Source organism: Nannobrachium achirus (genome assembly GCF_963921795.1).
Source record: "Nannobrachium achirus genome assembly, chromosome: 3".
Taxonomy (NCBI): Eukaryota; Metazoa; Chordata; class Actinopteri; order Myctophiformes; family Myctophidae; genus Nannobrachium; species Nannobrachium achirus.
Window position 1 is genome coordinate 74166014 of NC_137812.1, and position 18050 is coordinate 74184063.

General features: G+C 45.7%; 1 protein-coding gene across 1 annotated transcript in view; it reads right to left on the reverse strand.

Moving 5' to 3' along the window:
• The window catches only part of LOC308282509 (calpain-2 catalytic subunit-like), a 66230-nt gene that overhangs the window by 18241 nt on the left and 29939 nt on the right, over positions 1-18050 (reverse strand). The window contains exons 4-10 of the mRNA XM_080722874.1: positions 17742-17875; positions 7386-7554; positions 4803-4886; positions 4110-4195; positions 2686-2751; positions 1210-1370; positions 282-451 (exon numbers count right to left, since the gene is read on the reverse strand). Of these exons, the coding sequence (XP_080579000.1) occupies positions 282-451; positions 1210-1370; positions 2686-2751; positions 4110-4195; positions 4803-4886; positions 7386-7554; positions 17742-17875 (870 nt within the window). The remainder of the gene's footprint in view (positions 1-281; positions 452-1209; positions 1371-2685; positions 2752-4109; positions 4196-4802; positions 4887-7385; positions 7555-17741; positions 17876-18050) is intronic.

An 18050-nucleotide genomic window follows, 5' to 3' on the forward strand; every position in this document is an offset into this window, starting at 1 on the left:
CCAGTGTTTCTCAACCTTTTTTCTGCATGGGCAACACTTTTCATGTCCCAAGAATCCATGGGCACACCAACATAATACGGGGGTGTAAATATCCTCACTGTCGGGAAGAAACCTTGTATCTCCAAGTTTCAAATGTGTACGTACGTTTCTTCACAAAGCAAAGCCCTGCTTCATCATACAAGGCTGTCGCACAACTGTAGTGAAAACAGCAGATCTACAAGCACACAACGCCTCGCATCGCTTGTTAAATAGATGGTTAGATAGTTAAATAGATAGTTTACCTCGTAGATAGCGAAGCCCACAGTGTGCATGTCCTCTCCAGCCTTGCGGAGGCGACGGCGGTTCTTCTGGATCAAACCCACCACGAAGCTGCAGCCCACCTCGTTGTCCTCGGGGTCGTCGTCCTCCTCATCCAACTTTATCACAAACTGGGGGTTCATAAAGAATGTGTCTGTATGGAGAGAAAACACAACTTTATGACATCCAGAACGTGTCTGTTTGGTCACGGACAGACAGACAGACAGTCGGTGGAGCTTTTCATAGGCAATAAGTACTTACAGGGGTTGTTCCTGCACCCTCCAGTAGTATTAATACTTACAGGGGTTGTTCCTGCACCCTCCAGTAGTATTAATACTTACAGGGGTTGTTCCTGCACCCTCCAGTAGTATTAATACTTACAGGGGTTGTTCCTACACCCTCCAGTAGTATTAATACTTATAGAGTAATAGAGTAAAAATACTTACAGGGGTTGTTCCTACACCCTCCGGCAGTAGACCCTCTCCTCCAGTAGTATTAATACTTATAGAATAATAGAGTATTAATACTTACAGGGGTTGTTCCTACACCCTCCAGTAGTATTAATACTTATAGAGTAATAGAGTAAAAATACTTACAGGGGTTGTTCCTACACCCTCCGGCAGTAGACCCTCTCCTCCAGTAGTATTAATACTTATAGAGTAATAGAGTATAAATACTTACAGGGGTTGTTCCTGCAGCCTCCAGTAGTATTAATACTTATAGAGTAATAGAGTATTAATACTTACAGGGGTTGTTCCTACACCCTCCAGTAGTATTAATACTTATAGAGTAATAGAGTATAAATACTTACAGGGGTTGTTCCTACACCCTCCGGCGGTAGACCCCCTTCTCCAGGCTCTATCATACTATAGAGTATTAATACTTATAGAGTAATAGAGTATAAATACTTACAGGGGTTGTTCCTGCACCCCCCAGCGGTAGACCCCTTCCTCCAGGCTCCGTCGTACTTGCAGACGCTCCAGTGTTTGACCGAGTCGTCTGTGATGGTGTCAGGGGTCAAGGTCACGACCTCTATGCGACTGTAGTGTCTCACAAAGTCATTGTAGGACATCCTGTGGACGCACATACGCACGCACATACACGCACATTGACACGCACACACACACACACACACACGCAGAACATTCAGTGATTTTTTCAAAGGTAAATGAAAACTGCTCCTTGTCATTAGCCTGATCTCAGACTCATTCTGAGCCATTTACGGGGGAGGGACTTTTTTGCGAGCATGCGCGCACACATCCGCGCGAGAGTGATCGCGACGCACGGTGGACGCGACGCACGGTCGCGGAGTGTGTGTATGTATGTGTGTGTCTCTGTCTGTGCCAGTGACTGCTTCCACACAGAACTGCGACCAGAAACATGTAATCAACATGAACAGCTTGGTGAAATCAGCGCACGCGCGTGTGTGTGGGTGTGCCTTCCTCAGCCTGCCTGTGTGTGTGAACTTTGTTTGAATCGTTTCAACTGCTGCGCGGATTGGATATTCGTTAAACCCACCCCCCACCCCCCGCGCTCATTGGATCAGCCGCAGTTTTTGGTTACTCAATGCCGATTCCTGTACTCAGCTCCAGACCAGAGAAACAGTCCACTCTGAGAGTGGGCGGGGTCTATGGTCTGGAAGCAGGCTACTTTGTCATGGCAGTCGAACAGTAAACAAACACGTGTATCTAATATAATTCCAAATCGACAACATAAGGACTCATAGCTCATTTTTAATCCTACAAAAAAAGACTACTGCTACATAGGTAATCGACCAACGCTACTACAAAGCAGTGGTTCTCAACCTGTGGGTCGGGACCCCCAGATTATTTTGGGGGGTCCCCAGATGATTAACTTAATGTGCAACATTGTTTTCTACCTCAACAGTAAAAAAACCAACATAAAGTTTAAGTGTATAGTTTAAGTGTATTTTAATACCTCTAAAATGACAAATTAAACATTGGCCAAACTGTCAAATATTAGAGGCAGAAGTTGTGAAAATAGCAGATCTACATGCTCACAACGCCTCAAAACGCAAGGCGTTGTGAGGCGTTGTGAGCATGTAGATCTGCTATTTTCACAATAGAAACATGTTATACAAAATGTAATGCCTCAACTCTTAGTGCTCGTCAGGGTGGGGGGGTCCCCAGTTAAAATAGAACCACTGATATAAAATATGATTATTTTGGGTAGTTCCCAGTCAACCAAACCGAAATCTGTGCTCATTAATTATTCATGAGGTATTCAACCAACCAGAAGTCTGTGCTCATCATTAATTATTCATGAGGTATTCAACCAACCAGAAGTATGTGCTCATTAATTATTCATGAGGTATTCAACCAACCAGAACCCTGTGCTCATTAATTATTCATGAGGTGTTCAACCAACCAGAACTCTCCGTCCTCTGCGTTGGCGTTGGGACAGTCTCCGTCCACCTGGCCCCATTCAGACGACCTGCAGGATGACACAGCCAATGAGAAGCCAGGACACTTACTGCTGACCAATGAGAAGCAAGGACACTTACTGCTGACCAATGAGAAGCAAGGACACTTACTGCTGACCAATGAGAAGCCAGGACACCTACTGCTGACCAATGAGAAGCAAGGACACTTACTGCTGACCAATGAGAAGCCAGGACACTGAGAAGCCAGGACACTTACTACTGACCAATGAGAAGCCAGGACACTTACTGCTGACCAATGAGAAGCAAAGACACTTACTACTGACCAATGAGAAGCCAGGACACTTACTGCTGACCAATGAGAAGCCAGAACACTTAGATTGTATCTGTGTATCTGATGCAATGTGACTGTATTTTTATACAGTCTGTCTGTATAATAATATTGAATCAGATACACAAGGCCTGAATGCACATCTGGGTTACTTGAGATTGAAACATCATTTTATGATTTAACTATATATATATATAAAAATATATATAATAATAATAACAGACCTACAAGCTCACAGCACGGCTCCGAGCTTGTAGATCTTCTATTTTTCAATAGTTAAAGCAGTCAATAATTCTAGGCCTAAATGGGTTAACTATATATATAAAAAAAAAATAATAATAACAGACCTACAAGCTCACAGCACGGCTCCGAGCTTGTAGATCTTCTATTTTTGAAAAATCATGAACATGTGTTCAAGTCTTTGAATATTTTTGACCCGATTCTATAAATGTCTTCTAAATCCTTCTTCTAAAGCCCTTTGCACACAGGTGCGTTTATCCGCACGGATAAAACGGACAATTTCACTTTTTTAAAAGAAAACAATGATTCTCTATGACATCATGCACACCGGATCCGAATTAGCCGTGCGACGAGTGTCTGCCGCCGTGCGTTTTTTTCTCGATCGAACCCAGTTCGATTCGTGCGTCTTGTCGCATGTGGTAAAAAACTCATCACTCCTTTTATGACTCCTTTTGGGATCCGCAGCGCCGATTCCGCACAGCATTGCACACCAAATCCAATGCGTTTTATTCATGCAGCAAACGGAAGAAACGCAACTGTCCTGTGTGCAAAGGGATTTACTCAGTGGTTGTCAAGCTTTTTCATGTCAAGGACCCCCAGAATTACATGTACTTGACCGGGGACCCCCCCATCCTAAAATATGTTGTTCCAGGGACCCCCCAAAAGCAAATATTTGAGTTACAAATGTTTGCATTTAAAAAGATATATTCAAAGACTTGAAAAAAAATAAAAATAATCAAAGATAGCAGATCTACAAGCTCGCAGCGAGCTTGTATATCTACTATTTTTCAATAGTAGAAAAATATTAAATGTATTAAATGGGATAACGGACAGACGTACCCATCGCTCCAGGCTCCGGTCCATTCCACCTGACCCCATGGATTCCTCATCCTGATCAGCTTCTCCTGACGACCTCGATAGTTCACCTGTTCATAAACAATACAGTATTATTATTATTGTTACAAAATGTAATGTTTAGCAAAGATCTGCCTCCTACATCCGCGCTGTAACAGGACACAGTGAATTTGTTCCTCGGCCTAGTGGGAATGTAACAGGACACAGTGAATGTGTTCCTCAGCCTAGTGGGAATGTGCGTTCAAAGTTTCAAAACATTTTGTTCAAAACGGACCAATCAAATGTTGATGTCGATCTCAGCCAATCAGGAAGGAATATGAAACATCTGACAGATCTGTTTGGTTTAATGACATATAGAGATACTCTGTGCTGATTTGCATGATGTTTGGACGAAGCCTGTAGGAGTAAAAATCTGCCTCCTGGTGGCGCTACAGCAGGCCGATGTGAAATATTCTGGTCAATGATTCTGCTCCGTTATCCATAACAACTAACTATAAAAAGTGCTCCTCGGAGCACAGGTCTCCGCCAGGTCAGGTAGGATATTGTGGGCAATTCAGGATGGAACGTGATAAATCAGACGGATCCGATGGTTTGCTACAGTAAACAGGAAGTACTGCATGTACAGTGAGCGTGAACGTGTTCCCACGGTTACCAGTGTAAACAGGAAGTGGGCGTTACCTCGGTGGCTCCGGTCAGAGAGTAGGCGTGGCCTTTCACCAGCTTCTGGCGAGTCACCGCCTCCGAGTCTGCAGCGCTGGTGATCTGTTACCATGGAAACCATGTTATTACACTCATAAACCATTAAAGAGGCGGTGCCATAGTTTTGTATTTTCTTCTGGTTTTCATGTGTCTAGGAGGTTGACAGTACTCCATTAGACCCCCTGGTGTGGTTGTTATGAGCAATTATGTATTCTCTTTGTATTTGGGGTTTCTACCTGGAAGCTGACACCTTGTGGGTCAAAAGTGCCAATCCAAAAACAAAGATAAAATGACATCATATAATCATCCCCTCCCCTTTTACCGTTCACCCAACACATGTGGGGGTGGCTAACTTCACCATGACAACCTGGCATACTTAATGAACTGGTGGGTGTGGCCACATAAAAACATAATTTTCTGTACACTTTTTTGGAAAAAAATCTTCCTTCTAGTACAAACCCCTGTAAATAACCTTTTTATCCACGGAACCCCAGAATCACACTGTTACTGTTTAGATTCTTACATCATATTATGTGATATAAACATGCACATCTTTCCACTTGAGATACGGTAGGCTATGTCACAGAGAAATATCTGTTTCCATCAGAACTGACTGAAAATAACTTCATACTTGACGTTTAACCACTTAAACCCCAGCATCCTTATTCTGTGACGCGTTGTGAGCTTGTAGATCTGCTATTTTTTGGTGAAGAGAGTTGGGGTAGATGGAAAAAAATAACTCATCAAGTACAGTGCAAATCAGGTGTGTTTTACTAAGCATAGAGGGTCCAAGTTACTGAGGTGATATTGATGAATTCCAAAATGTTACCAAAGTATTCTGAGACTGAGACACCCCTGGACTGTCACAGCACAATGGCATTCACAAATAGAATCATTTTTTGTATTCTAATCATTCCACCTCAAAGTATTCAAATAGTCTAATATTCGACAGGACTGACCAAACTGTCAAATATTAAGTAAGCAAGAGGAGAACATTGTGAAAATAGCAGATCTACATGCTCATAGCATGTAGATCTGCTATTTTCACAATATTTATCTGCGGAACCGAGTCACATTAAATGTAATACCTACAATTCCAAGTGCTTGTCAGGGTGGGGGTCCCCAGTTCAAATGTGTTTATTTTGGGGGTCTCGGCCTAAAAAGGTTTGAGAGCCCCTGGTATAGAGCATTAACAAATTCATCCACCAGGGGCATTGACAACTCATTCTTATGACTTCTTAAATGGCTAAGCTTTATAAACTATATATTTTTAAAGAGAAAACAATAAAAAATAAAAATAAGTGAATATTCGACAACGTTGAATAGTGACTTTGATATTGGAATATTCAAACATTTGGTGAATGCCCTACACGCCCTACACTATTAGAACATTAAAACCTTTTGGTATGAACTTGGATTTGGATATTAGACCATTTCTTGAATAATATTGTACCTGACTGACATGCTTATCTAGATCCTGTATTGTATTGTATGTAATTTGCTTATATTTTGTGTTATGTAATGTGTGATCTTTTTTTACCTATTGTTCAGATGTATGGCCCTTTAACTGATATAATCATTATCTTATGGAGTGGAATTCGATGGGTTAAAGGAGTAGTTCACCCCCAAAATGACTTTCTTTTCTATTGATTACTCATGCCATGGAGAGTAGAGATCAATAATATTTTTTTTGGTTTTTGTCACATTCCTAAGACAAAAATCTGATTAGAGTAAATCTACCCCCATTGATTCCGGATGGTGACCCGTTTCGAAACGGGTCACCATCCGGAACAAATGGGGGTACATTTATTGTTATCACATTTTTGTCTTGTGACATGTGACAAAACACTAAACATATTATTGAACTCTAGTCTCCATGGCATGAGTAATCAATAGAAAAAAAGTCATTTTGGGGGTGAACTACTCCTTTAATGAACTGATAGAGTGAGGACACCCACTGACGTGGACCTATAAAAGGGTTCAAAGGTCATATCATGTAACTTGAACTTGAAGAAGCCCTGTTGGGCGAAACGTTGTTTGGTTATTAACTCATTTCCCGCGATCCCCGTCGAAACCGTTGATTTCCCGCTGTACCACGCTGCGATGCCTGTCGTTCCCGGATATTGAATTAGCTTTAATCATTATGAAACGATTAAAAGTATGGTCGCTGTATATAGCCGCTTCGTTACCATAGCGCACAGCTGCTGTTTCCAACGTTTTCTTATGTAAATACTGGCGGATTCAGCAGGATACTGCCGGCAACGGATTTGTCTATTCCAATGGATTTATTTTTATTCGAAAGCTGTCATCTTGTCTACCGGTCTACTACATGAGTCGCGCACAGATCATGCACTATGCGCCCACGTTAAAAGGTAAGGACAATTTGGCAGCTGCTTAGTACAGCTACCGGTATGTTTAAAATGGCAGCAAAATTGTTAATAAAGAAAAGACGGGTGAGCATTTTAACGTGTTCTTGGACATTTCCTCTTTTTGCCCTACACGGCACCCACTTTGAGGACCTCAGTAATGTACATATGGTTGGATGATGTTGGATGGACATACGTCTATGGAGCATCCAACCAGTGCTCCAGACTCCAGGGCCTTCTTGATGATGAGGAACATGTTGGATGGAGGGCTCTTCAGGTCGTAGGCCTCGGCGATCCCTCCGGTGAAGTCCTCGAATCCCTCGGTGGTGGAGCCGCCCGACAACGCCTCGTAGCAACCGTTCACCCTGCAACGTAAACAATACCATTAACCACCTAGCAACCATTCACCATGCAACGTAAACAATACCTTTAACCACCTAGCAACCATTCACCCTGCAACGTAGTAGGACATTAACGACTTGTGATTTTTGCAAGTCGACTCGACTCAGTAAAAAGTTGAGTTGAAGTCGACTTTATCGTTTGATGATGTCATCACATCACACACGACCCCCCCAATTATTTTGGGGGGTCCCCAGATGATTAACTTAATGTGAAACATTGTTTTCTCACTCAACAGTAAACAAACCAACATAAAGCAGAGGGTATCTGCACATTTCTAAAGTGCCAATTTGAGGACTTTTTAATACCTCTAAATTCTAAAATGACAAATTAAACATCGTCCAAATTGTCAAATATATAGAGGCAGAAATTGTGAAAATAGCTGATATACATGCTCACAACGCCTCACAACAGAGCATGAAGTTCTGCTATTTTCAAAATAGAAGGTTTTTTTCTTAACTTCGACTTTCGACTTTCTCTGGTGGGAGTCGACTTGTGTAATGAAGTCGACTGAGTCGGCTTGTTGACTTTTTCGTTAATGCCCTGCAACGTAGACGATAGTATTGTAGTCGAGTCCACCTAAAGCCAGTTCAAGTCAAGACCGAGTGCGGGAGGAGAAGAGTCTGGGACGCGTGGAGCGGCGTCCGGGGTGTTTTAGGGAAGGGAGAAGAGTCTGGGACGCGTGGAGCGTCGTCCGGGGTGTTTTAGGGAAGGGAGAAGAGTCTGGGACGCGTGGAGCGTCGTCCAGGGTGTTTTAGGGAAGGGAGAAGAGTCTGGGACGCGTGGAGCGTCGTCCAGGGTGTTTTAGGGAAGGGAGAAGAGTCTGGGACGCGTGGAGCGTCGTCCGGGGCGTTTTAGGGAAGGGAGAAGAGTCTGGGACGCGTGGAGCGTCGTCCGGGGTGTTTTAGGGAAGGGAGAAGAGTCTGGGACGCGCGGAGCGTCGTCCAGGGTGTTTTAGGGAATGTTCCTGTGACAGGAAGAGGAAATGGGCACGCTGCCACCTTCTGTAATTCCGGGGGACTGCAGTTACACACAGCAACGTATTGTTCAATAGAGAAAGGCTTGTGTGTACGCTTCATGACACACACACACACACACACGCACACGCACACACACACACACACACACACACACACAGTTACGTGCCAACACAAGCACAGACTCTCTCTCTGTCTCTCTCTCTTGTGTCAATATCAAACCATCTCTCTCTCACGCGTTGGCTCAAAGCATCAGTCTGCATCACAAGCCTCTTTCTGCATGACTGCATTCTGGATGTCTAAACATCTGGAAGGAACACTCCCTAGATGAGTCCATAGACTGTCAAAAAATAATCACACCCAATGTGAAGTGAGCGGTGGTCGTGCTTGCATAACGTCTTCAGACTAGGATTTGAGTCTAGGATGTACAGGCTATGCTACACACACGCTGAGGAAAAAGGCTACAGACACACGCACAGCCACTCTATGGAGCGGTTTACCACCGCTCAAAAATATGGACGGTGCAAAGCCATTGGTTTCTTTGCTGCGAAGATTACGCTTTTTCATCCCTTGTACGGGTGCTGCCATCACTGTAGAGATCAACGTTCATTGGTAGAAATGCTGCTATATGACTGTCTTGTCATACTGCCATGTGAATATCAGACTTTGCTGCTTCCCGAGGATCCATTGATTTGATCAGCTGTGTCCTGAGTTCAAACTTCCTGAGGAGTCTATTCTTACCTATGTCTTGTTTTAGTTAAATCTAGCAGCTGCAACAGGCTGTCTGTCAAAGGGTGTTAAAACTAGGCCTGGCCTTAACAGTATTTAGCTGACCGTATGACTTGAAAAGAGACAGAACTAGACCCATGCCACTGCTGGGGAGAAGGGTCTGTGCCCCGGCCCGGCACAAGGCTGAGGGCAGAGAAGACTTTAGATTTGAGTTATGCTGTATTAATGGACTTGTTGCTATTGTCTCTAAATAAACTAAACATCTACAACTCGTCACCTTGGATTGGACTCCATATTTCTCTTTGACAGTTCCCAGGCCATCATCTGCCCCAGTGGGATGCGCATCCAGGACCTTCATCAGGGACGTGCTGGCCATTGGGAAAAGCGGGCCAACTCCCGAACGGCCGGTTCATTCCTGGCCGGTCCAGTTTTTGAAAATAAAATGTCGGCCTTCGTTCCATTTTGGGGGCTGGGCGGCCAACAAAGTAAATCGTCCACTGTCGGGCAGAAACCTCGTATCTCCAAGTTTCAAATGTGTACATTTTTTCGCAAAGCAAAGCCCTGCTTCATCATACAAGGCCGTCGCACAAAAGTAGTGAGCACACAAAGCCTCGCGGTGCGGGGCGTTGTGTGCTTGTAGATCGTCTGTTTTCACTAGTTTAATTCATTTTTTAAATGATGAATACAAAACAAACGGTTTTGGACAAACAAGGTTTCCACCCGACAACGACGAAATATAACTCATGTAATTGGCCCACTGGCTAGAGAGAGATCTCTCTCTATAGCGCGCATTGAGGGCCTCTACAACTCTTTTTCCCGGGCTGAATCAGGGTTAGGGCTACAGCGTGCTAACTGTCATGTGAAGCTCAACTAATACTCCAGCTAGCACCACTCCCAGATGCTTTTCCACCAATTTCACCTCATTGGCTAAGGGCCTTGCCTTTGTACTGTCAGGGAGAACTTGATTGATAAATAAATACATTAATAAAAATGAAGATAACATACTGTTCTCGCCTTTCAGGCGAGCCCACAACCACAACAACAACAACAATAATAATAACAATACAATAAAATAATAGTGATACAATAAAAAAATACTCATTCCCAAACTCATTCTTTCCGCATCTCAGATGAGAAAATGCGATGAGAGTGCGGTGTAGCCCACACCGTTTCTGAACTCGACCTCCACACTCCTAGCATCGTGAGTTTCTTGCCAATGCCCATCACTATCTGAAAGTGGATTCCTTGGACTGCCATTAATTAATTCATCATTCATTCATTCATTAATTAATTCATCATTCATTCATTCATTCATTCATTCATTCATTCATTCGTTTACTGGGTGCGTAGTGGTGTTTCGATAATAATAATAATAGCTTGGATTTATATAGCGCTTTTCTAGGTACCCAAAGCGCTTTACAACAAAAGGAATCAAGATAGAACTTTAAAAAACAACAAAATACAAATACAATAGAGTTAAAAGTAGGTCAAGGACTAGGGGGGCATAATTTGCCAGACCTCAGCTGGGATAGGCTATCCTGAAGAGGTGAGTTTTGAGTGAAGCTTTGAAGGAGGGGAGGGAGGGAGGGAGGGAGGGAGGGAGGGAGCGTTCCAGAGTTGGGGAGAGCGTTCCAGAGTTGGGGAGAGCGTTCCAGAGGGTGGGGGCAGAGACGGAGAAAGCCCCGTCCCCCCAGGTGCGGTACTTTTGCCTGGCTCCAGCCAATAGACCCGCCCACTCTCTGAGTGGACTGCTTCTCTTGGTCTGGAGGTGTCATATGACGCATCTCTTGATTCGGTTTCTTGGCTAACCGACCAATGAAATCAATGCAAGACGAGGGACGAGGGTTGCGTCTAACGTTTGAAAATCAACAGAAACAGTGGAGGGAGGGGTGGCTCACCAGGGTTCTTAATTGCCTCCTTTGAACTTCAGAAGAGCTACAACTACAGCTCGTTAGTGATTTTTCTCTCTAATCAATGAAACATCAAAGACAATGACCTGTTTGGTGCATGTCATAGAGGGGAGGGGGAGGAGGGAATGTTTTGTGTACACAAGTCAAACACAACCCCTCCCACCAGATCTCTTGTGATTGGGAATTTCAAATTTCAAATCCCCTCCCCTTTGTAATCAAATAGAATAGGGACAACTTCAGACTCAAGCTCCAGCGTAGAGTCTGAAATCAGGCTAGCGGTATTTGGCTGTGCGGGCCTCCAGGAGGTTGGCTTCACTGGACCTGAAGGATCTTGTGGGGACGTAGGGGTCGATGAGATCATAAAGGTAGGATGGAGCCAGGTTATTGAGTGCCTTGTAGGTGGTTAGCAGGATTTTGCAGTGGATGCGTTGTTTGACAGGGAGCCAGTGCAGGTCGTGGAGAACAGGAGTGATGTGGTCTCTGGAGCGGGTACTGGTAAGGAGGCGGGCGGCGGAGTTTTGGACGTACAGTAGTTTGATTTTGGCAGTGGTACCGTTGAGGATGCTTTTGCAGTAGTCTATCCGGGATGTGACAAATGCATGGATGAGTGTTTCGGCAGCGATGGGCCGTTGTTTCTGGTGGCCGGTAGTCCAAGCCTAACCTGCCGACGCAGGTGAGCGCTAACCCGGTGAATGCTAACCCTAACCCTTACCCTTACCCTTACCGGAGTACCGTGGATTCCAAAACGACGGGGACATCGACATTTCGAGACTTTTGCCTCGCTCACTCACTTGCCCTTCTTGCGCGGCCGGTTGGACTTGTCCAGGATGTTCATGAGGTTGCTGGACATGTAGTAGGGCTTCTGCTGCGAGCCGTCGTTGCGCTCCAGATCCTCCAGGAAGCAGAGGAACAGCGTGTCCACGCACATGGTGTACACGCTGAAGAAGCCGCTGGCGATGACGTAGGAGCCCAGCGACACCGTGATGATGGGCATCCAGTGGTAGTGCAGCTCCCCGGGCTGGAAGGCGGTGATGCCGTGCTCGGCCAGCGTGCCGGCGAACAGGCAGTAGAAGAGGCCGCTCACGCTGCCCACCACGATCAGCTTGCCGAAGAAGACCAGCATGTCGGTCACCTTGTCCAGCACCACCACGCGCACCACGTTCCTCAGCAGCAGGAAGAAGGCGTTCTTGGCCGAGAGGCAGAAGTTCTTGCCGTACACGGCCAGCATGATGTACGCGTTGCGGTTGAGGAACTTGAGGAACTTCTCCAGGCACCAGAACAGGCACTTGAGGCACTTGGTGAAGAACTTGATGGCGGGGTTCTGGGCGTCCTTGGTCTTGTGGTCCACGTACTCCAGGATCATCCGGACGATCTGGAGCAGGGTGATGATCAGCGAGCCGAAGGCCAGCGAGCCCACGTGGAAGCGCAGCGTCCGCGTGAAGGCCGCCAGCAGGGGCCACTTGGGGATGTCCCCGGGCTTGGAGAAGGCCCAGTAGTACGAGGCAAAGGCCCCGGCCAGGGTGCACTGTCCCAGGGCGATGACAAAGTTGACGACCCAGAGGCTGGAGAAGAGGTTGTAGGCGTGCATCCAGGCGATGTTGTCCTTCACAAACCCAGCTTTGTAATCCTTGAGGACGCAGCGAGCAATCTTGCATTTGTCGTCTGTGAACGGTGGTGTGCATGGTGTGTATGGTGTGGTGTTGGTGTATTTGCCACAGTCTTCAGTGGCGTTGCCGTTGAGGAGCTTCACGTGATACTCGGGCTCCCCAAAGGTGATCAGATACAAAGACAGGACGCCACAGAAGCCCACGCACTGCACCACCAGCACGAAGGTGACCACGGGGTAGGCCAGGGTGAGCTTCATGTAACTGATGGCCTTGCTGGCCTCCTGGATGATGGCGATGGCGATGCGGAGTCTCTCCCGCAGGAAGACGACGAGCACCAGCACGATGACGTCCAACACCACCAGGACGATGAAGAAGGCCAGCCAGGTGTTCGGGATCTCCAGGTACTTCTCTAGGTCATTTGCTGAACCAGGCATCGCTTCGAGCTCCACGGGGGCGCTGTTCGCGTTGGTCTCGTTCCAGGCGGCCAGGCGTTTTTCGTAGGTGTGGAAGCAGAAGTACGCCAAGATGGCCAGTAGTATGACGATCCCCGCCAGGGTCCCCCACACGATGGGGCCGGCCGTGTAACGCAGCAGCAGCAGGAACACCAGGCTGAACACCATGGCCGTGAACAGACCCAGGACGATCCAGCCCCACGCCGCCACAAAGTCCTCCAAGATCTTGGTACTGAACCCTCTGGCGTTGAAGACATCTTTCATGAGATTGGCTGACGTCTCTGATTTATTGAGGACGTCATTACCATCTTTCCCAACATCTTCATGTGCAAGTCCAGCATTCAATGTATCCTTTTCTGTTGCTGATATAAGTCCGATATTAGGCACACATCTTCCCATCATTGGCAGTGTTTTGATGTGGAAATAAGGACAATCCTCGTTTGCAATATAAGCGCTAACATCGGTAGGCTTGGCGTCCAAGTTTATACTTTCTACACATGGAACTTGGCTCCCTTGTAAAATGTCTTTATACGTTTTTTCTCCGCCGACAAATGGAGTAAATACCCACACCGTGCTGGGGCATTTCTTCACACACACCTGCGTGGTGGGGCACGGGAAGCCGTCGAGGGCGCTCTCGGTCAGGTTGGTGGAGGTCGTGGCACATTTCAAGAGGTCATAGTAGTAGACGTAGGGCTTGCCCGCGTTCTCGCCGAGGCCACAGAAATGCCCGGTGGAGTTCTTGGGGTAGAGGATGTGCTTGGGGTCGCCGTTGCCCCAGGCCACGAAGCCCAGGAGGACGTGGAAGAAGAGGACGGCCAGGAAGAGGGCGGCGCACACCACGTCCGTGCAGCCGCGGTCGTGGATGGGACCGTGGAAGTTGGGGTCGAACTCTGTGGGCTCCCGCGACGGCTTCCGCCCCTCCTCCTCCGTTTTCCCCATGCACAGCACCATCGCTGCGAGGCGTCTCTGAGGTCACAGAGAGAGACCGTTCGGGGAGCAACGATAATGCTCTGTTTTATTAATGATGAATCTAAATGAGTGAATATGGACGCCAAGCTATAAGGCATCGATGAAGAATACTCTATGAAGAAAGTTAAAAGAAAGCGCCAACCATCTTTGTTATATACGGGGTCAATTACCATGGTGGTGACGTCAAGCGCAAGGTAAAGCACAAACCGTTGCCCAAATATGGGTGTACTGTCCGGGCGTCCTCTGGCAGCAGTGGTGGAAAAAGTACTCACATATTCACATTTTAGTACTTAACTCTTTTACCGCTATGTGCGCTAGCGTTCGCCCGATTCTGGCGGGTTACTTTCACCAAAACGAACGCTTTTACCTTGTTAACTACTATCAAAACCTCCACCGCCTGTCTGTCCGTCCGTCAGTCAGTGTGTCTGTCACGTCACACTTTTGCCCTACTCATATCTCCACCATCGTTGCCCCTATCCATGTGAAATTTTCCAAACACACTCCTTGCCAGCCAAACCACAACCGCTACCCCTCTTTTCTCAAATGCCCCTCTCTTAGCGCCACCATGAGGCCGGTTCTTGCAACACACAGTTATGGACACAGCTCCTACATTTTTGGCCCTAAAATCACGCAAATCGGTACACAGTATGTCTACACACATGTCATCAACATGGATCTCCTCTTTTCTCACACGCCCCTCTTCTAACGCCACCTTGAGGCCGGTTCTTGCAAAACATATTTATGGACACAGCTCCTACAATGTTTGCCCTACAATCACACAAATCAGGAGACACCATGTCTACACTCATGTCATCAACATGGATCTGTCGCATTTAGCGCCACCTTCAGGCCGATTTTTTAAAACACATTTTTGGACACTCAGAGACAGCGTAGCGTCTCAGTAAACTATAGGATCATAGAATGCAGAGAGACAGCGTAGCGTCTCAGTAAACTATTAGGATCATAGAATGCAGAGAGACAGCGTAGCGTCTCAGTAAACTATAGGATCATAGAATGCAGAGAGACAGCGTAGCGTCTCAGTAAACTATAGGATCACAGAATGTAGAGAGACAGCGTAGTGTCTCAGTAAACTATAGGATCATAGAATGCAGAGAGACAGCGTAGCGTCTCAGTAAACTATTAGGATCATAGAATGTAGAGAGACAGCGTAGCGTCTCAGTAAACTATAGGATCATAGAATGCAGAGAGACAGCGTAGCGTCTCAGTAAACTATTAGGATCATAGAATGCAGAGAGACAGCGTAGCGTCTCAGTAAACTATAGGATCATAGAATGCAGAGAGACAGCGTAGCGTCTCAGTAAACTATAGGATCATAGAATGCAGAGAGACAGCGTAGCGTCTCAGTAAACTATAGGATCATAGAACGCAGAGAGACAGCGTAGCGTCTCAGTAAACTATAGGATCATAGAACGCAGAGAGACAGCGTAGCGTCTCAGTAAACTATAGGATCATAGAATGCAGAGAGACAGCGTAGTGTCTCAGTAAACTATAGGATCATAGAATGCAGAGAGACAGCGTAGCGTCTCAGTAAACTATAGGATCATAGAATGCAGAGAGACAGCGTAGTGTCTCAGTAAACTATAGGATCATAGAATGCAGAGAGACAGCGTAGCTCAGTAAACTATAGGATCATAGAATGCAGAGAGACAGCGTAGTGTCTCAGTAAACTATAGGATCATAGAATGTAGAGAGACAGCGTAGCGTCTCAGTAAACTATAGGATCATAGAATGCAGAGAGACAGCGTAGCGTCTCAGTAAACTATAGGATCATAGAATGCAGAGAGACAGCGTAGCGTCTCAGTAAACTATAGGATCACAGAATGTAGAGAGACAGCGTAGCGTCTCAGTAAACTATAGGATCATAGAATGCAGAGAGACAGCGTAGTGTCTCAGTAAACTATAGGATCATAGAATGCAGAGAGACAGCGTAGCGTCTCAGTAAACTATAGGATCATAGAATGTAGAGAGACAGCGTAGCGTCTCAGTAAACTATAGGATCATAGAATGCAGAGAGACAGCGTAGCGTCTCAGTAAACTATAGGATCATAGAACGCAGAGAGACAGCGTAGCGTCTCAGTAAACTATAGGATCATAGAATGCAGAGAGACAGTGTAGTGTCTCAGTAAACTATAGGATCATAGAATGCAGAGAGACAGCGTAGCGTCTCAGTAAACTAATAGGATCATAGAATGCAGAGAGACAGCGTAGCGTCTCAGTAAACTATAGGATCATAGAATGCAGAGAGACAGCGTAGCGTCTCAGTAAACTATAGGATCATAGAATGCAGAGAGACAGCGTAGCGTCTCAGTAAACTATAGGATCATAGAATGCAGAGAGACAGCGTAGTGTCTCAGTAAACTATAGGATCATAGAATGCAGAGAGACAGCGTAGTGTCTCAGTAAACTATAGGATCATAGAATGCAGAGAGACAGCGTAGCGTCTCAGTAAACTATAGGATCATAGAATGCAGAGAGACAGCGTAGCGTCTCAGTAAACTATAGGATCATAGAATGCAGAGAGACAGCGTAGCGTCTCAGTAACCCTTCCCAATGTATGAATGAATGAACCATTGTAAAGCGCTTTGAGCACTTGGAAAAGGGCTATAAAAATGCAATTCATTATTATTATTATTATTAGTAAACTATAGGATCATAGAACGCAGAGAGACAGCGTAGCGTCTCAGTAAACTATAGGATCATAGAATGCAGAGAGACAGCGTAGCGTCTCAGTAAACTATAGGATCATAGAATGCAGAGAGACAGTGTAGTGTCTCAGTAAACTATAGGATCATAGAATGCAGAGAGACAGCGTAGCGTCTCAGTAAACTAATAGGATCATAGAATGCAGAGAGACAGCGTAGCGTCTCAGTAAACTATAGGATCATAGAATGCAGAGAGACAGCGTAGCGTCTCAGTAAACTATAGGATCATAGAATGCAGAGAGACAGCGTAGCGTCTCAGTAAACTATAGGATCATAGAATGCAGAGAGACAGCGTAGCGTCTCAGTAAACTATAGGATCATAGAATGCAGAGAGACAGCGTAGCGTCTCAGTAAACTATAGGATAATAGAATGCAGAGAGACAGCGTAGCGTCTCAGTAAACTATAGGATCATAGAATGCAGAGAGACAGCATAGTGTCTCAGTAAACTATAGGATCATAGAATGCAGAGAGACAGCGTAGCGTCTCAGTAAACTATAGGATCATAGAATGCAGAGAGACAGCGTAGCGTCTCAGTAACCCTTCCCAATGTATGAATGAATGAACCATTGTAAAGCGCTTTGAGCACTTGGAAAAGCGCTATAAAAATGCAATTCATTATTATTATTATTATTAGTAAACTATAGGATCATAGAATGCAGAGAGACAGCGTAGCGTCTCGGTAAACTATAGGATCATAGAGTGTAGACAGACAGACAGACAGACAGACAGACAGACAGACAGAGGGAGAGACAGACAGACAGACAGACAGACATCAGACATCTTACTTGGCGTATGCTTTCTCCAGCAGAGCGCTCCAGAACTCTCTCCCCTCGGCAGAATGGACGAACATCAACTCTCCATCTTTGACGGGCAGTCTGTCATCGATGACCACATCCACCCACTCCCCATACTGCCAGAACTGTAAGATATATTATTATAAACATTAGACTAACTCCACCCACTCCCCATACTGCCAGAACTGTAAGATATATTATAAACATTAGACTAACTCCACCCACTCCCCATACTGCCAGAACTGTAAGATATATTATAAACATTAGACTAACTCCACCCACTCCCCATACTGCCAGAAC